Consider the following 26637-nt stretch of genomic DNA (forward strand, 5'->3'; position numbering starts at 1 on the left):
ATCAGCACTATTACTGCTACTTCATCCAACACCACCACATCATCATCACGACCACCACCACATCATCATCACGAACACTACTACTACAACCAAATCATCATCATCAACAGCGTAACCTCCTGCCCACCATGGGAGATCAAAGACTCCACCTATAACTGAGCGAGCTGAACAAATTGTTGTTTTTAACAGAAAACAAAATTTATTTCCAGTACAAATAAATAATAAACATAATAGTATATAGATGCATAAATTTCCATGAAGGAGGACTGGTTTATAATACAGTCGTGGAATGTATATGGATGAAAAGACACAGGTTCAATTATATCAAACAAAATATAACTTATTGTAATGTAGGATATATTATATAAACACATTTTCCACACATTCAAAGTAATTCAATACATTGGTGGGCTACATTGGCAAAATTGAAACTCCTATTCCATAATAAATGTTCATAATAAGCACACATTTCCATTATTATTATACAGCGTATTTATCAGATTCAGTCATGCTTACTCGATGACCTTTTACATGTTTTGATAATTAAGATCTTAAAATTTAATAGCACTGTAATAAAATCCATTCACAAGGGCCCCTTCACATTTTAGTTACTCATTGTAGTCAAATGTCAACTTTGCACACTTATTAGCCACACCAGAGCCCTTTTAACTGATGCAGCACTTAATGATCATTTCTGCGTCTGTGGGAAAGAAGATTGTTGTAGTTGTTTACAACTCACAAGAAGAAAATGGGCATCAGTGCCTGCAACACTCTTGGTTAACATACTCCTTAGAAAAAAGTAAGATAAAGCATAAAAAAAGCAATCTACCCATGGCCTGAGCCCAGCTTTAAACTACTCAAAGTCTAACAACTAACACAGATGCAGAGAGAGAAGAAAAAAAAAAAAGGTAATGGGAAAAATCAAAAGTTACATATCAGTCAGTTTATCAGGGCTGGTTCAAAACATTTGTGACAGGACAAAAGAAGATTCAAGAGAAAAACATGAGTTCCCACGAGGAGAAATATGAATAAATTTGATAGCAAAGTTTTCTACCCAGGAAAAGGAAAACATGGGAGATGGGAATAGACATAAACAGACAGAAAAGATGTTTTTATTCTTATGGGTTTTAATTTTAGCATCAGCAAAAAGGAAGACAACGGAGGCAATGTTGTAGATCTAAAGTTAAAAGCAAGATAAAGGGGAATGATTCAAATAGGAAACAGAAGATTCCAAGACAATCCAGCAAGGTACCTATTTGTATTTGACATTAATTAACTCCCACCCAGGTACAAGCAAAGGATCCCGCTATGAAGGATACACGCAAAAGATGACAAAACACAATATATTCAAAACTAAGAACAATAATAGTTCATAATATATAGAGATGATTTACTAAGAAAAATATATCATCTCTCCAAAAAGAAAAATGTAATAAACATTTGACTTTCTCCCAACCAGCTCAGGATCCCCCACAGAACCAGGGAAAAAGACAAGCCATCTCTGTCCAGAACAAAGACCGATAACAACATGGAAAACAGAAATGGAGATTAGAAGACAGCAAGTGGCCGCTTTGCCCACCATAGTAGATCAAAGGACTCCAGTCAGGGACAGAAAAGAAAGCCAGAGTGGAAAAACTTAGGAACCACGAGAGTGGGCATTTAAAATTGCTACATTTAGTTGCAACAAATCAGCCACCATTATACCAATGCATTTACGCAAAATAATAAACTCTAAATAAATCTTCAAATAAGCTTCACTGATACAGTATAAAAATTACATTCACATCTTGAAATGATTATAATTGATAGGGGAATTTGTTCAAATAGGAAACAGATGTAGATTCCAAGAGCACACAATCAAAGTACTTAGTTTGAGATCACCTAAAAGTCTCATCCAGACACAAGCACAGGTCCCAACTAAGAGAGATATACTCAAATGTTTACAAATCATATATAATACGTCTCTCTCTCTCTCTCTCTCTCTCTCTCTCTCTCTCTCTCTCTCTCTCTCTCTCTCTCTCTCTCTCTCTCTCTCTCTCTCTCTGCTTTCCTCAAGGTGAAGGATCATAGCAAGGGCCTGGGCAAAAACATTTTTAAAATTCAAGTATTAGGACAGACAGCCAAAATGGGCAGTAACAGACATCTGGGATAGTGAAGGTTTTAAATAAATAAAAATATGTTGTATTGAAAATCGAATTTAACTTGATTTCATATCTGCAAATTTCACCAAAGTTCTTGTTTATTCATTATTAGATACCACAAACAATACATAAACCTGGCCTTTTCATTCTCGGGTATTTGGTTCAGGGAAAAAAAAAAGAAAACAAATATTTGTAAATAGCAGGCAAAGTATAATTCTTACGAAAGACCAATTTTCATCATCTGATATTTAGAGGCAAGAGCAAGACTAAAAGCTTTGCCAATCCTTTACAGCTACTAGTATTAATTTGAACGATGCCTAATTTGAAAGCCAAAGCAGTAAATAACAACTATGAATGAACAGTGTCGAATAAAAGCTGTACAGTCCATTAAAGTTAGTAAAGAAGTAAGAGGAGTACTAGTTACTTGAAACAAAAATTACTTCTGAAAGATGTGCATGTCATGTTGAATTACAATGTTAAAAGAAAGTTTATAGAGGTTATTCCATGCATGCAACACTTATATTTATATATCACTTCAGTATCAGTAAAATTTAATACAATAGAATGCAAAAAAAATAAAATAAATATAGCTACAGTGCAACCCCTGGATAACGATATCGCCTAGGACCAAAAAATTATGTCATTATCCAGAAGTATAGGTCGGCATTTTCAAGATGTTGGAAAAAGGGGGTGTGGTGAGACCCGTGAATAAATATCAGTGCGATGCGCGGATCAGTGCCTGAGAAAAGACACGTCTGAACAATGTTAAAATGTGTATTTCTCCTGTTTACATAGGGTATACCAGTAACAATTTCACTCTCCAATGTGCATTGTCATTGTTTTGATCATAGGCAGTGCTCGAATGCACTTCAACAAAACTATGTAATAAATCAAGAAAATCAAGTGCCAATAAGATAATATCACACACCAACTCAGCAGATGCACAAATTTAGTTGTGATTTTAATAAAAATCCATCCGATACTGGTGTTGAGTTTTGAATACCGAAATTTTTATTTAAGTGCACCAAAATTTACAAACACTTAAAATGAGTAGATCTACATCTTGTAATAATAAAAATACAACCCCCTACTCCCTGCCCCCCTTCAGAAAAAAAAACTTTAAAAACCGGGTATTTACCACAATAATATCAAATTTGGACTGTCTAGAAAAACAAATGATTTTTCAAATGAAAAAATTAAGTGAAAGAGGCTTTTATTGTTTTCCCGGTTATTCCACCGTATTATAAGACCATAAATATCCATAATTGCCCCCATACGACAGACGTAAGGTATTGCCTGATATTATATCAATTTACTTCCATTGACCTCAGACAGGTAGCTAACACTAATAGGGAAGGTTAATGGACCTTTGAGAGTTCCATCCACTGGCTATGGTTCCGTATGAACTAGCGCTGATTCCACGAAGTGTTGCAAATATGTGTTCTGATTGGTTGGTAACAAAGCGGTCTCAATGGGAGGGGGAAAAAAGCGTTTTGAGATTGGTTAAGAGTACAAGATGATGATGGTCGGGTATCTCAACTGCCAATCATTGTGATAACAAGGTCGCTAAACAGGAATTTTACTTAAATTTACGTCCCTACTTTGGGGGTTTTTATTACTAATAAGATATAGCAAAAAAAATCGGGACCAGAGGTTAATGTCAAAATCCAGGGGTTGTCGTTATCCAGATGTTGCACTGCATAAAGTAGTGAAGACCAAAGTAAGACACGGGGGATGAGTACAACAGATATCAAAAACAGATCCAATAGCATTATATCCTTGTAGCTGGTCTGAATCCCTTAAAACAAATTTCAGTAATACTAAAGCAAACAAAAATAATGATAGATACACCCTTTTATATATGTAAAATAAACTTACCATGTTATATAGGCCTACTATTGCCAATGACCCCCGCGATAATAATATGCTTATTGATGATGTACTTTCGACACTGCACTGTGTCTACCGATGAGGGTAAAGTTTCTGTGTCGAGTTGATGACGTCACTCATCGCCAGCCAACGAGGCATTAGGATTTTTTATTGTAGCATGAGGTAAATAATGAAAAAAAAATTATTTTTTTTAATTTAACGTTGCGACCATTTGTATCAGTAATATTTCTTCTATTTCCTTAAGTCCATAATTGTCCTTACACTTCCGTAACAATTACGGACGGTCCGTAATAATAGGCAGGTATGCTTATCATCTCTAACTAAATCATAAATACATCTGAAATGTGTTCCTTCAAAAAAGACTCCTGATGAACCTCAGTGAAACGGTTGTTTTCTTACTTGCAGTAAGGAAGCCATATAAGAAGGAAGGGTATTTAACTCTAGCTGCCGACATTTCATCTCTTATTGTTTTTAAAATTTTGATTTAGAACGAATCATGAGACGATTGTCAAGCATTTCAACACACAATGAAAATAGATCAAATTCCAAGACAAAGACAGACAGCAATTCCAAAAACAGAAATAGGGGGATAAAAGACACAGAAAGTGACCTCCTGCCCACCGTAGGACGGAACATACTTAAATTATGACTGTATATTATAAAATCATTTAACATTAAATGTCACTGAAAAAATATTTGCAAAAAGAAAATGAAGATCTCTCAACAGTGTATTCCCCTTTAGCTAAGGATCCTTGCCAAGGCCAGGGCAAAATATGTGATCTTAATCGTTTGTTTTTGTTTTTAAGTTTTACGACGCTTGCAACACATTAAGGTCATATCAGCGCCAGTAAAAAGGAAGAAAATGGGATAGTGATAAGTTCTAGAATTACAATTAAAGCACTCAAGAAAAGTTACAACAAGATGGAATTGGTTCGAAAAGGAAACAGATGTAGATTCCAAGAGCAAACCATCAATGTACTTAGTTTGAGATCACCTAAAAGTGTCATCCATACATAAGCACAGGTCCCCACTAAGAGGAATACACTCAAATGTGTACAAATCATATGTTAAAAGTAAGAAAAAAATATCATCTCCCAAAACAATAACTATACATTTGACTGTTTCCCTCCCAGCCAAGGACTCTGGCCAGGGTCAGGACAAAACCAAGTAATCTCATTCCAAGACAAAGACAGAAAGCAAATTGGAAAACAGCTATAAGGGAATAGAAGAAACAGTAAGTACCTCCCTGCCCACTATGGGAGGTCGGGAACCCCATCCAGAATGATCCTAATCCAAATCAAGGAGAGAAAGCTACTACGAAGGAGGTAACCAATAGAGAAGGAAAAGGAGGAATAGAAGAGACAGCATACGTTGACCTCCCCATCCTACAAAGTCATCAAAATGAGAATATTGCTCTAATTCAAACATATTTAAGATATTCAAACTGAAATTACAAAAATAAGGAAAACAAAATAAAATAGTAAAATTGGTTAAGTATATCTGAAAATGTATACAATAAAGAACAAATAAATATTCAAATGCCTCGAAATATGAAAAATAACCCTGGCATAAAGTATCATTATGCATGCATCTCTGAACAATTAGCTTTTTATTGAAAATTCCTAACCGTAATATTTAAATAAACATAACTGTTGTTTCCCCTCCTCACAATTCCTTTTCCTTGCATTCAATTGTGCTGAGCTCCAAAATTCATCTATCTACAATATATTGAAGGACTCTCTGTTTTATCAGTGCCATTGAGATACGTTTTAGATTTTAAAAAAAAAAACAAAGATTTTTCTTTAATAGTTCTGGAGTGTGTATTCAAATCTTTGGAGGTTCTAAAATCGGATGCCCTTAAGGTATCATAATAATAATAATAATCCTTGTGAGTACCTTAGTGGTCTAATGGTATGACACTCGGCTTTGGACCGATGAGACAAAGTTTGGGAACCACAAAGTTGGAAAAAGTTCTTCACTCACATTTTATCACAGGCACGCCTATAGTCCCGAAAATTTGGATGAAAAAAATTAGGGTTACCCTGTAAATTACAGAAGTTTAATTTTTGTCCCTGAACAAAAACTGTTACAAGGGCTTCATGAGTCAATCTAATTTTTAGGGGTAGAGATTTTTTGCAATAGCACCCATGCCCCTAGGTATTGGATCATTTCATTGTCTTTTAAGACCTAGCTATTACTTGATGTATTGTTCCTGAAAAATGAAGTTTTATCCATAAAATGTTTCTGAAATTTGAAATTTTTGATAGGCATGCCTGAACGTAAAACAAGTACCTGGCTGGCAACAGTGCTGTCTCTATTTAAAAGAATTTTATATTGCTTCGCTGGCTGCATACTTTGTCTTACATGTCCAGAGCTGCTGTTGGCTTGTGATCTCATACAAAGTGCTTTGAGCACAATCAGTTGCTATTGCAATATATAAAAGCTCACTTTTTCTGCAACAAATATGAGAGAAAAATAATGTTGTGCTCTAAAATACAATTGAAGACTTTAAAATATGAAGATCTGAACTAAAAATAGCCAACATCACAGGCCGTAAATGTAATATGTATACAATCTTCAATAGTGATTATAAACAATTCACAACATCTTTGTCCATGATTGATTAAATGGTGGAACTCAGATTCAAAAAGATCAGATCCAACAAAATTTAACAGATGACCACAAAAAGCGTAATAATTCCAACAACAAAAAAAGGCAATGAAAGCAAGAAACATACAAATAAATCTACCATATTTTGCTCAACTATTTGGGTTTGAAATGTTAAATTTAAAGATACATTGAAGACAAATAGCCTGGTTAATGTTATTGCCCTCGATTTTTGTTTTTATAAATCACCAATATATATGTTTCTGTACTTCACTTTTCAAACTTGCTAAGATCATTCTCAACAGGTTTGGGAGTTTGGGAAATTTGATTCCATTATGTTGTTATTGTTTTTGTTTTTAAGGGTTTTATGGCGCTTGCAACACATTTAGTTTATATCAACGCCAGTAAAAAGGAAGAAAATGGGATAGTAAAAAGTTCCAGACTTGCAATTAAAGCATCCAAGAGAAAATAAGACAAAGGGGAACTGGGAACATATAGGGATCAGATGTAGATTCAAAGAGCATACCCATCAATGTATTTAGTTTGAGATCACCTATAACTATAAGTCTCATCCGGACACAAGCACAAAATCCAACAAAGAGGAATACATTCAAATGCTTAAATTATACATTCAAAATAACAAATATAATAACACTTAACAGAGAGATGATTTACAAGGAAAAAATATCATCTCCCAAAACAATAACTACGCATTTGACTGTTTCCCTCCCAGCCAGGACTCCGGCCAGGGCCAGGACAAAACCAAGTAATCTCATTCCAAGACAAAGACATAAAGCATGTTGGAAAACAGATATAAAGGGATAGAAGACACAATATGTACCTCCCTGCCCGCTATGGGAGGATTCATTTCTGCAAATAGTCCCAAATATTAAATGTAATTTATATTCTTTGGGGTAAGATTGAATTCTGAATTATTTTAGGAAAAAAATTTTTGATTCTCAAAAGAGAATATTTTGAGCATAACATTTTACAACAAATGTTTGGGTGGCTGCTTAAGCACTTGCAACGTGAGGCTGTTTTTTTTTTTTACGGGTTTTACGGCACTTGCAACACATTTAGGTCATATCAGCGCCAGTAAAAAGGAAGAAAATTCTAGATGTACAATTAAAAGGATGAGAAAAAAGTAAGACAAAGGGGAATGGTAGAAATAGGGAACAGATGTAGATTCCAAGTGCACACTATCAGTGTACTTAGTTTGAGATTACCCAGACATCAGCACAAGATCCCACTAAGAGGAATACACTCAAATGTTTACAAACCATATGTTTTTTTTTGTTTTTTTTTTTAAACAGTATATAACAGAGAGATGATTTACAAGGAAAAAAAATTCATCACCCTAAACTATAACTATACATTCGACTGTTTCCCTCCCAGCCAAGGACAAAACTAAGTAATCTCATTCCAAGACAAAGACATGAGGCAATTGGAAAACAGATACAGGGGCATGCAAGACACAACTCAAGTACCTCCCTGCCCACTTTGGGAGGTCGAGAACCCACCTAGACATGAGGCTGTGATAATATTAATTTTTTTAAATAATTTTTATCACAAAAACACCAATCAGTAAGAATATGCCAATAATTTGACAATTATGATCTGACTACAATAAATACAACAGATATTTGCCTTTTGATTTCACTTTCTTTTTCCCTGGTCCACTGTTTAACATTCGACAAAAAAAAAATAATAAAAAATAACTTATTTTTGTGGGTTTGTAAAATAAAATTTCACTAATAAATATACACAACATCTTGTTTTCAGTTAGACCTTGGATATAACTTAACCCTCAGTCTTCTCGACATCATTATATCAGAGTTACACAATATCGTCATTTATCTTTATCAAATACAAAATTATGCATTTATCATTGATGTATACATACATATAAATATTTATTTATACAAATAATGTGGTATTACTTCTATCCATGGTCCATATAACGGGGAATGTCATCATATAAAATAGAATAAAAAATGTAAAACAGAAGCTAACAATATCACAACAATTGAATAATTCACAATGACCTTGTATAAACATAACTGCTGTTTGCATAAGTAACAGATAAATTGTAAAGAAATGTTAATTTTAGTTTAACATACTTGTTTAAACGTATTTGTTATCTAAAAGGACCATAACATACAATCATAATTATTTTTATCATAATATTTGAAAATAATGATGAGAAATCTTTCAAATGGTAAAGCTTTCTTTTTAATTACAAAAAGCATTGAATATGGAACAAGTCAAATGTGTAAAGTTTCATTTAACAACTATGTTTCTTCGTTGAATTTAGTAAACTTTTTTCCTTAAATCAAAAATTACGTGATTAATTCAATTCAATGCGTTATTTTCATGTCTCAGAAGTTGAGCAAACAGAGTCATAGGCAGGAGGTAAATCATTTTTGTAGGAGTCATCAGATGGATTGATTCCTCCACTGCTTTCTGCAACGACATCATCATATGATGGAAGACCATAGAGCATGCCGGGTTGTGTGGGACTCCAGGAAACATTATTTTCATAAGGTGGGGCATTTGCTATGTCGTACTGGAAGCCCTGATTTGGAACTGAGACTGGAATGACAGAATATCACAGAAAACAAAACTAATTTCAAATCAATTATTACCACTTATGCCAAAATTGAATTCATGCTCTAAAAATACCACATATGAATGATTCAGGATCTCCTCAGACTAACACTAATATCTAGATGAGTAAAATTTTGAATCTAAATTCAAGAAAATAACTCCAACAAAAAAAGAATGAAAGTTAGAAGACCAGACACTGATATTGGAATATGCTAAGCCTGACAATGAGAAGTCCTTTATTTTATTACCCTACTTTCATATGACTAGTCATGTTGATAAGGAAAAAGACTGATGTGCCTATATCTTATTAAAAGTACACATACTATTTTCCTCACAATGATTGAAATAAATAGACTTTCCTTGCTGCATTATCATCTAACTAGATTTTACTAATGTTCAGCCTAGAAGATGTAACCAAAATTTTAGGTTTTAATCTAGTTCACAATGATTGAAATAAATAGACTTTCCTTGCTGCATTATCATCTAACTAGATTTTACTAATGTTCAGCCTAGAAGATGTAACCAAAATTTTAGGTTTTAATCTAGTTCATCTCCCCCCCCCCCCCCCCCCCCCCCTAAATCACAAATCTAACATGTTTCGTGATTTAGTTTACCATTAGAATTGATTCTATCATTATGACTATGACTATGACACAATCATCTCCATTTAATAAAATCATCATGATGCTCAAGGCACCTTACAAAATCAAGTGATACGAGGATGGTTGCCAACTAATTGTTAAAATAGGTTGCAAATCCAAATCCAAAATGGTTCAAAAATCTTGACACAGGTATTCAAGTTAAGGAACAAAATAATTGACTATACTGTAAACCTATAACACTCAGGATTGACATGTACAGAGAATAAAATACAAAGATAATCCAGGCATCAGCTCCAGTGCAGCAATGCAAAGTGAGTTAGAAATAGAGCTTTAGCGGAATTGCTTTATAAGGGTTTTGCAAATACTGATTCTTTTATGGGAATGTCTCCCAAACTCCTAGCCGCTTGGTTTGGTTTGCACTTATAGTTTTATTGAAATTTGAGTAGCGATGTTCTTACAGCTTTTATGGTGGAAATGGTTTATTCTGCATTAACAATAATATAAAGGGAAACTTGTATTTGAAAACAAAAAATCACTGTCACTGGTAAACTGTGATTTAAATTAAATACTATCTTTTAAATATACACACACACACACAAGTTCGGACTAAAGGCCAAAGGTATGGCCTATCTCAATTTATCAAATTAATATATAAAGTGTTGCTATTGGTTCTTTGTTGTATATTTTTACATTGTTGTGCATTTGCATATATAATATATATATGTATACATTGTCGCTATAGATTCTCAACTTTGTGTTTATACATTGTTATGCACGCCACGTCTGTAAACGAATTTCCATTTTTTTGGATGAATAAAGTATATATTATTATTATTATTATTAAAGAGTTAATTGCAAAGTCCATCATCCTGTGACACTCCTACCTCATTTGCCAATCATAAAAAAAGGAAACAGCAATCAGCAATGCTGAGATAAAAAAAGGAAGAAAGAAAAGAATTTTTAAAAAGAGAACAAAACCCAGAAACAATGTAACCCTTTTCAGGCGAAATTCGATCTTACTTTGACCCAACACCAGATCTTACCATTTTCATCAAAAGGCAAGTAACGGAATGCGATTATCAGACAACCATCTCCCACGAAGGCAACCCCCTTTTTTTTTCATAAACTACCGAGACGAAAAATTATGCAATAAATATAAACAATTCAATAAATATCATTGTTGATTCGTGGAGTCCCTATTTTAGGAAAAGTGAATAATATGTAATTCCATTTCGTAGGAGTGCAAAAGTTAACTTTCTGAGAAATATATCAAATTCAAACTTGCCAAATTTTCACACACAAACCTCAGAATAATTTGCAAATCCAAGATTTAAACAACGATGTGATTTTAATGACGGTAAGTTTTACTGGAATAATAAATTACAGTCAAAATTGGGAAATAGCTGTTAATTAGGGAAATCGGGAATGAGAAGAAAAATTGGGAATTTCATGATAAAATCAAGAGAATTGGCAGTTGGCTTTCCTGTAATTAATGATACAAAACATGAAATACAGCAATAAAGCTTCTATGAAAAATTTGATGCTTGTGATAAAAACATTTGAAAAAATACATTTCAATGGATTCATCACCACTTCATATCTTTTACCTTGTCTATGATGGCCTCTTCGCTGAAGTCTTCTCAGCCGCTTAGCTCTAAATCTTATGCAGCACAGACAAGTGAGACCTAGACATACTAGGCAGATAGCGATGAGTGTGATGAACACAGCCATATAGAGATTGGGAGACCTCTTATCTGTATCATCATCATCTCGATCTATAAATAAATATGGTGAAATAATTTTCAAAAGTGAATCAGAGAGAAAGATAATGAATATCAAATGATAAAAAAATATGAAAGGTAATATTTAGTATGGTATTCAGCTGTTACTTTGAACAAATGACCTCAATAGCAGGTTGTCATTCCAAGTCATCCGAGTGTGTTCAGTAATACATAACATGCATCTTGCTGTCAGGTTTCCTTTTTTTACAATTTCTGAATACAGTGTAAAATATTTTAGGAATATGAAGCTCATTTAAGTTATAAGCAATGGAAGAACAGAATCCCATAACAAAAAGAGTGTTCTTTACACACTTTCAATTACAGCAGTCCTTCAAGACCCATAATCTCGGTTTTTCAACATGAAATGGGCAGTAATAGGATGCTAAGTGGACAAAAGGGTCAGAGAAAATCAAAACAACCTTGACTGCAAGACCACTTAAATTATATCAATATCATCAAATCTGATCTCTCTCCAGCATTGACAACTCGCATATTCCAGTCATTTTAAGGACTAATCTTCAATCCGTAATACCTCAGCATTAGTTCTTTGCAATGCCTTATTTAATGCAACATTTTTATTAGATAGGACATTTGTAATTAGATCAGCATTACAAAATATTTCACAATCCACCTGAGATGATGAACTTTATTAAAACACACAAACTGTTGAATTATATGGGAAAAGAAAACTTAGTGTCTAGGACAGCTGAGTTAGATGTCATGACCCACCGATTTTCATCTGTTGGTTTGTCTTGGGAGACACATAGATTACCCAGTAACCCAGTCGTGAAATATCCACAAACTTGTTGAATTACATATTTTGTACTGGCGAAATTTTCATGGCTTTTGTTGTTGGTTTTTCTTTTTTTGCCCTTTCATACCTGTGTTGCAAATATTCAGCCTACAAACACTACATCAAAGACTGGTTCTCATGCTTGGTGAAGATTGATGTCCAAAAATGTATGGACAAAATCTCTTTTGAGCACAGTTGTATATTTTAGCCTTTCAAATAAATAAGCCTTTTTTTCTCCTGAGTTTGTTTCATTAGGTAAATAACAGTTTTTGACATAGTAACAATATTAGAGAAGAAAAAAAAATCTAACCCTCTCTTGCAGTATCATTATATGCCATCGCAGCATACTAAATACTATTTAAAAGATTAAACAGAATCAACAAACAAAATGAAATGAAAAAGAGAAATAAAAGTGTATAGACTTCCTCTGGGCTTGCCTCCATCTCCATCCGATGGTTCCCAAGTATCAGAAATAGAACATACCCTCAAATATAAAATAATCAATTACACTTACCAGGTGGTGGAGTTTGCCTTATGTCTAGACTGAGAGCAAAGTTGCCCCTGCATACCCTGTAACTGTAAGGAAAGACCTCAAAATACAATCTAGGTGATCCATTTCTTCTACTGTATGTATCACATCTCTGCATATCCCCACCAGGTGATCTGTCCAAAGGCATCTCAATCCCTGAACTCCCTGATGACAGTCGTACATTAACATCACAGTCAAAATCGTTACTGAAGTAGACGACTTTTAAGCAAGCACGCATGTATGAGTAAGGAGTAGGTACCATCTTGCCAAGATTACATTTGTGCTTTGATCCTTCCGTAATCACCTTGATTAGATAGGAATTATTTTTTGGGATCTCATCTATGGTACACCAGTCCAAATTTACATCAACTGAAAACAATAAGAAGTATCATTTTTGTCAATTAATAATAACCAAGGCACATAACTGAATTTTTCTATTTTTACACATTTGAAACTATGGTCTTCAAAATGAAAAATATAAAAGCATGAATAGAGAAAACGATGATGATTAGTGAGAACACCTTGACTTTCTGCAATATACTCTAATATGATAGGTTGCATGGCCTAATTTTGATCTGATAGATATAATTTAATTGTATAAAAAAGGAGATTTCTGAGGACCCGGCAATGTCTTAACCCTAACATTGCAAGCCATTTTTGAGTTGACTGCATGGCCTTTGCCAAGCTTTTGTCTACATTTTACAAGAAAATAGGGTAGTTTCAGGAAAAACCATATAACTCCTAAAGAACACAAGGAGACAGCTTCATGAAATCTTTGGAGAATGTTTATGAAATGTATTTATCACAGACTTGCCAAATTCAAAACTTAGTCATTTTAATGTCAATTTTTAGTAATTTGACAAGGAAATTCGTAATTTCTGAAATTGTGTATGAACAACCACAATATTATTATTATTATTATTATTATTATTATTATTATTATTATTATTATTATTATTATTATTATTATTATTATTATTATTATTATTATCATCATCATTATTATAGTAGTAGTAATAGTAGTAGTAGGAGTAGTCGTTGTTCTTCTTCTAATTATTATTATTATTATTATTATTATTAGATCAAAACTATAAGCAAGTCACATGACTTCAGGCAGCCATCTTGGATTTCAGAGAAAGGGATAATGTCAAGGTCTTTTTTTCTTTTTTTTATACTGTTTTTCATACAAAATATTTTAACAGGGTAGGTCAATGGAGTGTTATAATGAATATGAAGCGAAATGTACATGCTAGTACTTTTATTTTGTCTTGAAGTACCGAGTAGAGTTGCCCCCCCCCCCCCCCCCCCCCCGTTTTTTTTTTTTTTAATTTTTTATTTTATTTTACACAATCAACTGCCTCTTGGAAAAAAAAAATCAAATGAGTTTGTTATATCCACCGTAATTCTTGTGGTGGAGTTGGCAAAAGGCAAATGTCAATCAGCAGCAAGGTCATTCTCATCTCTTGATAGTACTGAATGATATCAGTATCACCAGAACCACCCACATCAGGTACATTGAAAATGTTGCAACGCTACAGTCACTGTCTGAGTCTCTATCATCAATTACAAGGTAGCTAGACCACAAATTAGCAATGTCAGTTTCATAATCTATTAACAGCTGATTCTTCATCTGAGCCCATCTTGAAAATTGTTGTAGATCATTGAATAAAAAGCATAAAATGAAGCAAATTGCAAGAATGGCCCTGTAAATATAACTGAATGAGCTTAGAAAAGCTTTCTGGGCAAAGGGAAATAACTCGAAATCCTGCTGCATTGTACATTGTTGTATTCACGGTAATTCCAACTACATTTTCATTTTTTACTATTGTCGAAGTTGGCCAAGCCCCTGCAACATGTCATATTCAACATTTGTCAAAATTGGCAACATAAGTTAAACTACTTATCAAATACAGTTTGAATTTCTTTTTTGAATACAAGAATAAATATTTCAATCTAAAAAAAATATTTCAAAATAAGAAAAGTTGTGCTGTGTTTCAGCAGGTATTTGGAATCCAGAAAAATCAAAGCAGCCCCTAAATTGAACCATTCTTGACATATTGTTGTCTATAGAAAATCTCAGCCAATTAATTAGAATGCATGTTGATTCAAACAAAACAAAACAAAAATCTAAGGAATAAGAGTTGAACAACCCAATATTCCTAAATGAACAGAAAGGTTCATTAATCATGCAAATAATATTAATGATGAGTCATGTCAAACACTTCGGGGGAACACAAGAAAAAGGAAGAGGAAGATGCTCAAATCCTTATCTAATTTACCAGGTTTCACACAACTTTCATCTCAAGAAACAAGAAAAGCAGATGTGTGTATTAAATGTTTTAAGTGTTTTACAGCGCTTGCGGACATATCATACCCAGTAAAAAGAAAGAAAATAGGATGGTGAAAAAATTCCACAATTACAAGTAAAAGCACAAAGAGAAAGGAAGATAAACGGGAAATGATTCGATCAAGGAACATAAGTAGATTCCAAGAGCATATTTTTCATAAACGTTGATAAACCAGACATTATGAAACTTGAAAAAGACTAACAAGATTGGAAAAAGACAAAAAAGGTGGAATTGTTAATCAGAAACAAAAAAGACAAAGAAAGACAAAAACATCTGTCCACAGCCACTCTCAATAAGCTGAGACATGTATGGCTTAGAAACAACAGACTGAAAAGAAAAGCAAAAATAAAGCTGTACAAGAGCCTTCTTAAATCAGTACTTATTCACAACTGTAGAACATGGACACTAACAAAAAGCGAAGAAGATCAACTAGATGCCTTCCATAGAAAACAGCTCAGGATAATTCTAAATATCAACTACCCAACCAAAATAAGTTCAAATCGCTGTACATAAAATGTGAAGAAACACCACTATCGATTCATATTTTGGAAACAAAATGGAGAGACAGAAATATTACAGCAAATAAGGTAGTGATGCTATTCTTTACACCAAGCAAAGATAATGAACACAAAGGCAGATCCACTACAAGCATACAATATGATAAATAAAGACCTCAAGCACCTCGATGATACACAAGAACTTCATAGTGGCCAACTTTTCAAAGAGCTAAAACGGGACCTCCTAAACTATGACACAAAATCGTCATGATTCACCCCCCAACAACAAAAAACAGCAGTATGTGTTTGGACCATTGTTATATAACATAATCTAGATATATCTCTTTCTTTCCATGATTTAAAAGCATAATGATTTAAAAGCATAATCCTGGGATATGCAAGGAGCATGAATACACCCAAATGTTTATAAATCATGTTCAAAACGAAAAATATAACTGACAGTAAAGAACAGAGAGATGGTTTACAGGGGAAAATATCATCTCCCTGAACTTAACTGTACATTTGACTGTTTCTCTCTCAGCCAAGGGCCAGGAAAAAAAGAAGACAGAAAACAACTCAGAAAACGCAGCAAGTGATCTCCTGTCCACCATGAGAAGTCAAAAGACCCCCACCCAGTATGAGTGGGTGTAATGAGAAATTAGGGAGTAGGCACCAGTGTAAGATAAAGATCTGAGCAAGTGTGTATGAAACGGTGCCAGACAAAGCAAGAAAGAAAAATACAAGAAAAAAACAAAAAACATGTGCAATGGAAGCACATCTGACCAGTAATCAGGAGGTCTGAGTTCGATCCCCAGTCAAGGAAGACTGATTTTTTGGGATGGTTGTTTTCTTGTATTTTTCTTTCTTGCTTTGTCTGGCACCGTTTCATATACACCTAATCAGAGATGCCATGCAGAAAATGTGCTTAATATATTATCAGTCACAATCCAGGTAAAATGAAGAATAGATAATGTGCGTTTGGCTAAGAAGCTCACAACATTGCCATCTGGAAGTATAATGGACCGACACACAAAACTATATGTAACCTTAAACGTTTATAGTCTGGTTTGATGAGAATTACTCATAAACGGGGACGGCAAAGAACAATAAAAAAGACCAGAGTGACGTCAACTTCATTTTATCTATAGGCTCTACAATAATGCATCCTAAACTGTTTACTTAAAGGTGCTGCCATGAGTAGTTATATTCAATTCATTGCAATCTTGAATGTTTTGAGAAACAAATTTTTAGACAGCGTATATAGCTGAAATTAAAAAAATTCTATTTTACTACTAGTATAAGATAATACAATAAATCTGTGTATAATTCAAATAGGCAGTTTCAGTTGGAAAAGATACTATGTAATTTATTGGAATGCAGCATAAAAGTGTATTATGACAATAGTAGAAGCATTATTCAAAGAAAACACTTACTAATAGGACTCTGAGGTACTGATTTCACAGTGCCCAGTCTGATTGTGTTGGTGAATAAATAGTCCAAAACCTCTGGACAGATTTTCACAGATGGTCTCACAGATAAGGATACTGATAAATAGTTCAGGTTGGGCTTGGTACAAACATAATATGGTGAACCTTCAGGTCTAAGACGTGTAATGGTGAAAACTTTCTGAAAATACAAAACAGGAGGGAAAATGAATACTTTTGCTGTGAATAATGTTTAATGTATATCAATGTAATTATTGAGGATAATTTTATTCGTTAGACTTTTAAAATATCTACAAGACACTCAAGTCATTTATTTTTAACCTTTTCATAAACGTTTTTGCCAAAAAGCCGCAAATAAATACAGTTATGTTTGCATTGCTGATGCTGCTCTCTTGTGTAAATCGTTAAAAACACACTTGTCAAGTAAGAGTAGAAGACGATTAAAAAAACAAACCATTATTTAATTAAACCTTAATACAATACAACACCAAACAAGTCTTTATCTACATGTAGGCCACGTAGTAAATAACTCATTAGGGACCTAATATAATATGTGAAGAATTAAAAATAATAATAACAAAACTTGAAAAATTGAGCTTTTATATCGTGCAATATCCACTAAACATGCTCAAAGCGCTTTACAAGGGGTCCCTGGCCAACAGCAACACACAGCATGTAGGACAAGACATGACACTATTAGGCGATATTACAATGTTTTCGGACAGATACAACGCTTTTAACGACCAGATACTCATTTTACACCTGATTATGGTGAGAGAATGTGAGTAAAGAGCCTTTTCCAAGGACTCAACTATGCAACGAGCAATGCTCGAACCCAGGACTTTCCGAAAGCAAGTGTCATACCACAAGACCACATAGCCGAACAACAACAACAACAACAACAACAACAACAACAATAATAATAATAATAATAATAATAATAATAATAACAATAATAAAATAATAAAAATAAGAGAAACAGCTAGGAGCACCTTTCAATTACAATAACAATGCAAAATGCATACAAATCGTAAAAATTACCATCCATACCAATTGATATAAATAAACAATAACTGAATTCAGTCCATCAAATATTTTCTTTAATGAAACAAGTTTAAATGTTTCCCTTAAGGTTTAAAGGTAGCTTCGGTATTGCAGAGCCATTAAAAAAAAAGCTTTGATAATTATTAAATCTTTCTTTGTTGGAAATAATGTATTTTACAAAAGTTTTTTATGTATTTTTCCATGAATAAGACATTGTAAAAATATACAGTAAAAACTGGTTAAACCAAAAATCTCTGAAACGAAAGTAAATCAAAATGTCATTTCTTTCTATCTGTTACCCTAGTATCAATAAACCAAAAGCCACTGTGCTCAAACTATCTTTGAACCGAAAAAATATTACTGAATAAGCTAAAATTCCTGTTAGAAACCGTTACACAGTGCTCTCTTGTATATCCATTCAACACCGCTCACACACCTCCCTTGAAACCCTCTTCACTTTGCCACCAATCTTACCCCCCCCCCTCCTCCCCTTGCCCATACTAATTCAAAACACTTTATTCGTCTGTGCTCTCTACTCCTCCACTCACTCCCTCCTCCCAACCATACCAGTCCATTCTTACTTGATGGTGAGAACACAATGTGCTGGTTGAGAGCAATAATGGCGTAACTCCATAAAGATGACAAAGTTATAACACTACTGCTTTCTTTGGCACCTTCACCTACTACCACGAAGCTTGTTTGTGTGCACATATACATTCAAACAACCTCTCCACACACAAACTAACACAAACATACTGCACTACTTAAACCACAATATCACAAAGTTGAACAATTTGATGGAATTCATTGTGTGACAGTGGGATGAATGATAGCAGTGGGATAACATTATCCTTTGAAAATTATGGTATCTTTATGAGGTATACTTAAACCAGAGTAGATACCAAGTCCCTCTTGAATTTCGGTTTAACCAGTTTTTAGTGTATACCTAAGTTTCCTGCTTTTCCTGCAAAAAAGATAATTTATATGTAATTTATTTAATTTCCTTGTCAATCACAATGAAATTGTTTTGAATGGAGGTTGTGAGCCTGGAATGAGACTACTTCATTTTGAAAAGCCTTGATTGAAGGCCTTTGCAATGAGGGATACAATCAAATGGTGTGTGCAAAGAAACTGTTGAAGTTGAAGCAATAAAGTAGGGCTTTGTTCATTGTTATTTTAACAATGCTTTATGTCACCCCAGTGCCGGGAAAAAGGGAGATATTAGGATGTCAAAGTAATAAAGATATTGAATTTAATTGTCCTTAGATTATTCACCTAAAAAAAGATTAAGACAAAGGACACTAGTTGAAACAAAACATAGAGAAAGATACTAAGATCAATTTACCCAAGTGTCCAGTCTGATATTAATAATAATGATAGTTAAAATAAAAAACAAATAATAAAAGTAATATATACAATTAAAAAAGCCCACAAAATTTAAAGTGTTTAAAATATATATAAGTTACAGTTATGTACAAGAGTAAAAGAAAAGAAAAATCACACATAGATACTCAAGTTTCAATCGACATGACTTATTCCTCTTCGAGCCTAGTGGACTAAAGGGGTCTCAACAGCAGTCCTCCATCTTCTTTTGTCCTTGGCCTGGGTATTTATCTCCTTCCATGTCAGACCCAAGGCTTTGATTTCACTCTGTAGGTTTCTATTATAGGTCTGTCTGGGCCATCCACGAGAGAGGCCACCAAGACAGAAACTTTATCAAAACTAAATGGAAGGCAACTCAACTAGCAGAAAGCTAGGGAGAGCAATAGTTGAACCACTTATCCACAAGGTAAAGTCAAGCTTTCAACCCTTCCCCAAACCCTGAGAGCATGATAGAAATAAAAATATATTCATCTATTATGGAAAAGAAAAAAATGAATTTAATTCATTCAGCACACTGACAATAATACCTTAAGATCTCCCTCTCTGTCGCTAACAGTTAAAAGCAGTTGATTCATTCCACTGATGTCAAACTGAACACCTTGAATGTCAATACACAATTGCATACCAAGATTGGAAAAGTTATTTTCTTGGATGAAGGTTTGGCTGCAGGAGAATCCTCGTTCGTGTTCCAAGCATTTATATGGCTTCCATTGCATCACAACACGGTATTCATTATAATCTTTTCCTATCATGTGGACAGACTTTGGATTATCACAATCACTACTGGATCGCAAAGTCACTGGAAAAAATATATATATAAAGTTTTAAAAGAATAACTGCTACATTACAATTTTTAAACTTACTTTACTCATTCCACAAAAAGTTTTATTTTGTCTTTCCTTTTGAAAGAACTGATACTGATTCACAGACATTGCCCAAAGAAGAAAAAAAGAGAATTACTAATACAGATCTCCATTTCTGCCGTCTTAATTAAAAGGAAAAAGACTGTATGTGGCGCCTTATTACAGGTAAACATAAGGTCTTTTTCCTTAAGATGGCAGGTTTATAAGCACGGTCCTGGGATTCAGATTTTTTTTTTTCCAATACTATTTTTCAATGATAAAAATAAAATAAGTTTTACAAACCACATCAGTAGGTACTTTAGTAAACGTCCAATTGGCACTCCAGAGATGAACTGATAAAAATCATATCAAAACAAAAATTGCTGTTGTTTTCGGATTCAGTGGAAAAAACAGAACGATGAAGCGACAAATCCCTGCCCAGTACTAGACTTAGATAATTCATTTATCTATGTCTTCTTATGTCAAATTTCATCAAGATTGAAGGCAGCGCAGTTTGTTTAATTTTGGCCACAAGTGTCCAACCTTCTTTTCTCTATGCTAAAGTCCTGTTTCAATCAGTAATCAGTGGTCACCTTATCGATTGTGTGTCCAGTGGGGGAATTCTCAGTCACAGATTTTGAGCTTTTTGCAATAGTAAATTTTATGGAGGCCTTCCGAAAGCTCCTACATCCCCAGTATTCTTGTTCTAGTAGGGGGTATGGGAGAGGGGAAACTTTTTTGATAATGTTCTAGGAGGGGGTAAGACTACTTTAAAAAAAAAAATTAAAAAAGTTTCCCCCCAGTATTCTTGTTCTAGTAGGGGGTTTGGGAGGGGGGAAGACTTACTTTAAAAAAAAAAGTTCCACCCCCCCCCCCCCCATCTGTCTGGGGATAACCAAATTTCGTTATTCCCAGACAGATATTTGAAACTCAGCTCTTTTAAACAATTATCCACAGTCCAGAATATGGAATGTTTCCGAATGCACATAGAAATAAGGAAAGTTAATAAAATATCTATAAAAACATAAAATTAACCAACATTAAATCAGTTGTTACTACATATACACAATATGCGTCGACCTCGAAGTGGTCATGGCCGAATGGTTTAGTCGTCTGCCCTGGAAGTTTTACCAGAATTGACATAATTGTGGGTTCGAATCCTGGTTCCGCCACTTTTTTTTTCTTTTTTTTTAATTCCGTCTTCTTTTTACAGAAAGTTGCAAGGGATAAATGTCCCATCCATCCTTCCCCCCCCCCCCCCACCTCCTTTTTGTTTGTTTTTTTTTTTTTTTTGTGCAAGTCTATTCTTTTCTCCTTTTTGTTTGACCTTTTGTTCCGTTTCTGAGCATGAATTTCTTAAAATTGTTTTTATTTTTTTTTAAATTATTGTTTGTTTTTTTCTCCTCTATCTGACCATTTGGTCGCTCTCTCAATATTTCTGTTTGCATTTTAATTATTTATCCTTTTTAGACACTTTTTGAGATCGGAGTGGGGACGAATAGGACAATTTGCAAGAAACTAGAAAGGAACTAAGAGAGAGAGAGAGAGAGAGAGAGAGAGAGAGAGAGAGAGAGAGACAATTAAAATAAAAGAGGTGGGGGGAGGATGGATGGGACAATTATCCCTTGCACCGTTCTGTAAAAAGACAGAATGTAAAAAAAAAAAATTTTAAAAGTGGCGGAACCAGGATTTGAACCCGCATCGTCGCTTCTGGTAAAACTTCCAGGGCAGACGACTAAACCATTCGGCCATGATACCCACTTCAAAGTCGACGCATATACTATATGTAGTAACAACTGATTTAATGTTGGTTAATTTTATGTTTTTATAGATATTTTATTAACTTTCCTTATTTCTATGTGCATTCGGAAACATTCCATATTCTGGACTGTGGATAATTGTTTAAAAGAGCAGAGTTTCAAATATCTGTCTGGGAATAACGAAATTTGGTTATCCCCAGACAGGTGTCTGGGGATAATGACATGACAGCCTTTTTTGATAATGTTCTAGTAGGGGGTTTGGGAGGGGGGAAGACTTTTTAAAAAATAAAAGTTTACCCCCTCCCAAACCCCCTACCACTACTAGAACATTATAAAAAAAACAAGAATACTGGGGATGTAAGGGTAGTAGTAGTAGTAGGAGCTTTCGGAAGGCCTCCCAATCCCAAATTTTGAGTTGTAATTTGTAAAATCATCATGCATAACTTTGGAATTGGAACCGTTTATCCTACATCTAAAAGTAAGGTATCATATTAAATGGTTTTGAAAGGCATATCCGTCTATTTTAAAAGATAATTATTAATATTTATTTTTGAAAAAATCTCAAACTAGATATCTACTTTTACTTTTACCTTGCTTTGTTGTTGCTGACAATGATTGATGAAATGACAAGCAAACTAATGCAGACAGGAAGAGTGGGATTGATACAACCCCTTGAAGCTCCATTGCCGAACTGACAGGCGATGTAAAATTTAATTTCGAAAAGTTTTCATTTCAAGAAGGTTTTTTTTTTCATTCTGGACGTCTATCTATGGCTGTCTAGAGCTATGACATAATAATGTGAGGGCATTCATCCATTATTTGTCGGAACTCGGAACTGTGTTTTCAGCAGGGTTGCCAGATTAATTTCACGCATTCTGCCAACTGGATTTTAAAAATCTGCCAAATACCACAAAAATCTGCCAAACCGTACTATTTATAGTACCCCCTTTGAAAACTCATCAGTTTTGTTAAACAAAAAAATCTCAAGGCCGATGTCATAATTTTTTTTTTCATTTCCCAAGTTTTAAAAAAATCACTAAACATAAAAATTGCCATGGAAAACGTGGAGTAGACCAATACATTCATCCCCAGGCCTCGGAAAATAAAATCTGCCAAATACCTGCCAAACTGCCAAACCGATTTTTCTCTGCCAGACAACTTCAAATTCTGCCCCAAAATAAAAGGACATTTGGCAGAAAATCAGCCAAATTGGCAACCCTGGTTTTCAGTCCACCAGTGTTTTCTTTAGTGCTGGGCGGGTACCCGGGTATCCACGGGTAATAAAGTTAAACCGGGTATTCAGGTAAAAGGGGCGGGTAGCGGGTACCCGCTTCAACAAATGGAAACCGAGCTGAGAGTGATAATTGGATGTAATACAATTTTGATCTACATATTTTTACATTTACATGACATTTTTTCAAAAGATTTTCCTCCTTTCTTTTTCAATTACATTGATTTTTTTGTTTTGTTTGTTAACACACATATGATTCAATTTTGGAATCAACAGATTAAGACTATATTATTAGTTCTTATCTTTTAAAGGAATCTCAAGTTGTTTTTTTTATTTGTTTTTTTTTTTTTCTTTGGTTTCATTGTAATTAATTATCCTTGTTTCTTACTTCAGTTTCGTTTCATTTGTTGTAATAAATAATAAATAATAAATGAGTTAAAAAAAGAATTTAATAATAATAAAATAATAATAATAATAATAATAATAATAATAATAATAATAATAATAATAATATTATTATTATTATTATTATTATTATTATTATTATTATTATTATTATTATTATTATTATTATTATTATTATTACTTAACTTAAATAAATTTCGATGAAACGATGTTCCTTTCCTTGAATTGGAAGGTGCAGCAGTGACCCGAGTGCCATCTCTATTGTTTAGTTAGCGTCCCTATGATTAATACACATTTCCTATTATTCTTATTATTATTATTATTATTATTATTATTATTATTATTATTATTATTATTATTATTATTATTATTATTATTATTATAGAGCAGTAAAATTAGGTGCCCCAAACGCAAACAATAACAAGTTGCTGGTGATTTTCGTTAGGGACCGGAATAATTTACGCACAATATAGGTCTCCCAATTTTGTAGTTTGAGTTGTAGGCAATACACTTTCAGTATTGAAAATATGTTTACATAAAATCTAACAGTTGCAGAAATAATAATATAAGGCTAAATTATTATGAAAATCAGGCTCCGAATAATTCTCGTTTTGTTCACACCAGCGCAATAATTTGCTCTGGTCTAAAAATAGATAGACTGTAACTTTTGATAAATTTTACCTTTTGTTCCATAAAATATCCATATCTAGACATTATTTGATGCATGATCGAGTATTTATGAATATGTGTTTCTTTGCCACCTAACAGCCAAATTTTAAAGGTTATTTTTTTCTATAATTTACGTTGGAACGTGAGCTGTCAAGACAGGAACATGTGGTTTGCCATGTGCTTCTAGACCACTGTTTACGTTTGTGGCACCTAATTTTACTGCTCTATTATATTGACTTAGAATCGATTGATATTAGCGAGGGTTGTTTGATTAGTCGATATTGTCCAATAACAAATAGCGTCTATCTCCTATTTCCGTTTTTCTTTCCTTCCTTCTAAGGAACTGTGTTTTCAGTCCATCAGTGGACTGAAAACACAGCTGTGTATTCAGTCCACCGGAAATAAACATATTTAAAACGGACCAATTATCGATAATGACGACATTGATACTGAGCCTATTGTAAGGTAGTCATCATCAAAAGTGGATAGGCATAACATTTATGGCAATTGGACGGCTTAATATATCATTTACAGGGTTTTATTTACTCTCGGAAAGTGAGAGTTGTTCGAAATCGGGAGCCTGAAATAGATCTCAGTTCTCGATACCATGGTTTCCAGATAGCCATTGGTCTGGCCAATTTGGCCAAAATTGACCACACAGAGAATAATGTGTCTATAAGTAATCTAAAATTGACATTTATATCTATTTTTAATGTTTCCTAGTCCGTTATGAATTTTATGATTACCAAAACCGATGAGTTTTCCAAGGAGATCATAGTATTAGTATTGTTTGCCCAAGTAAAGTTCTATTTGGTCACTTTTCACATCGATCACTGGCCTCGGGCACGCCTGTGTACTCCCTTGGCAAAAATTTTTAATTTTCAAGTTCAACACATTGACGCCATTCCTGGTGACTCGAGAAGTTTGATCGACTTTTAATTTTGTAAAAAGATTATTTACTTTTACTCACTTTTAAGATTATTATTTTAATTTAGAACACAGTGAGGCGTCAATATGTATTGCCTTGTGTAGCAATGACTATCCCGCACAAATCTTTGGGCCTCTTTTTCGCTCACGAAGTGACCAAATTCGCGACAAAATATGGGACGAAGCCGTTTGGTATATGCTATTTTAAAAAATTAATTACGAAGCTGTTTATCGATGAATATGACTGAAAGTTGGCACACAGTTAGAAAAAAGGTCATTTTAGATTATGTCAAGCGACAAAACTCGTACGATTACCAGAAGACCGTTAAAAATAGATTTTTACTCTTTGGAGTAAAATATTTCTAAAACTACCGGGCGTGTAGGTTTTGTCGCTGACAATGTAATACATGAACATTTCTTCTTTTAGGTTGTAAAATTTCATATAAATATGACGAGTACTTTTCCCGTATTTTTCAAAACACAATCCTAATTTGCTCTTTAATTGTAAAAGACAAAGCCATTTTACCCCCTCCCCCCCTTACAGCCCGAATCACAAGTTCAAAACGATTTGGCACCAAACAGCGGCTGAGCGAGTCGTGGTTAAGAGCTTTCTGATTTGTTGACCTCGTTTTAAAGTTCATGACTAGTCAAAATGTCTGCGCGGTCTCACTGGCAGAGGGGTGTTTATCGTCTGCCATTGCGTTTGGGTTCAATAAACAGCTGATAATTTGACTGTTTAATTTACAAGAATTTAAGAAATTATAATGTTAAAAGTTTTCGATTGCAATATGATCTACAATCTCAGCATGGGTTTAATTATTGCGTTCCAAGTCACGTTCTATCAGTAACCTTTGTCCAATTTCTCTTTTCCTTCTATATTTCTTTTGTTTACGTACGCAATCTCTCTCTCTCTCTCTCTCTCTCTCTCTCTCTCTCTCTCTCTCTCTCTCTCTCTCTTTCTGTGTGTGTGTTGTGTGTGTTTATATATAAGTTAGAACTCTTCCAATGTTTTCATAATTTTCTCTATCAAATTTGCCATAAAATTGCCAAATTTCAATCTTTTAATCCACTTATTACGCAAGATACAACCAAAGGTCGAAAAAAATGCCGAAAAAGCGTCCCATATTTTCGCGTTT

General features: G+C 33.9%; 1 protein-coding gene across 1 annotated transcript; it reads right to left on the bottom strand.

Annotated features, from left to right (window-relative positions):
* Positions 1-176: 176 nt before the first annotated feature.
* On the bottom strand, positions 177-23153 carry LOC144974935 (uncharacterized). Its single transcript, XM_078918466.1, has 6 exons — positions 22860-23153; positions 20195-20466; positions 17229-17421; positions 12936-13319; positions 11455-11622; positions 177-9230 (listed from the first exon to the last, which is right to left on the bottom strand). The coding sequence occupies exons 1-6, from the start codon at positions 22951-22953 to the stop codon at positions 9010-9012; spliced, it is 1332 nt and encodes a 443-aa protein (XP_078774592.1). The 5' UTR covers positions 22954-23153; the 3' UTR covers positions 177-9009.
* Positions 23154-26637: the final 3484 nt, after the last annotated feature.

This window comes from Berghia stephanieae, chromosome 6 (genome assembly GCF_034508935.2).
Source record: "Berghia stephanieae isolate SIO BIC M18660-M18661 chromosome 6, UCSD_Bste_1.3, whole genome shotgun sequence".
NCBI classification, from domain to species: domain Eukaryota; kingdom Metazoa; phylum Mollusca; class Gastropoda; order Nudibranchia; family Aeolidiidae; genus Berghia; species Berghia stephanieae.

Bases quoted from the DNA above. Each gene is read 5' to 3' on its own strand.
- LOC144974935 (XM_078918466.1), bottom strand. From the start codon at position 22,953: ATGGAGCTTCAAGGGGTTGTATCAATCCCACTCTTCCTGTCTGCATTA. The intron at 13,320-17,228 runs GTAAGTGTTTTC...TATTGTTTTCAG, and splicing joins AGTACCTCAGAGTCCTATTA to TTGATGTAAATTTGGACTGG. The intron at 9,231-11,454 runs GTAAAAGATATG...CTGTCATTCCAG, and splicing joins AAGAGGCCATCATAGACAAG to TCTCAGTTCCAAATCAGGGC.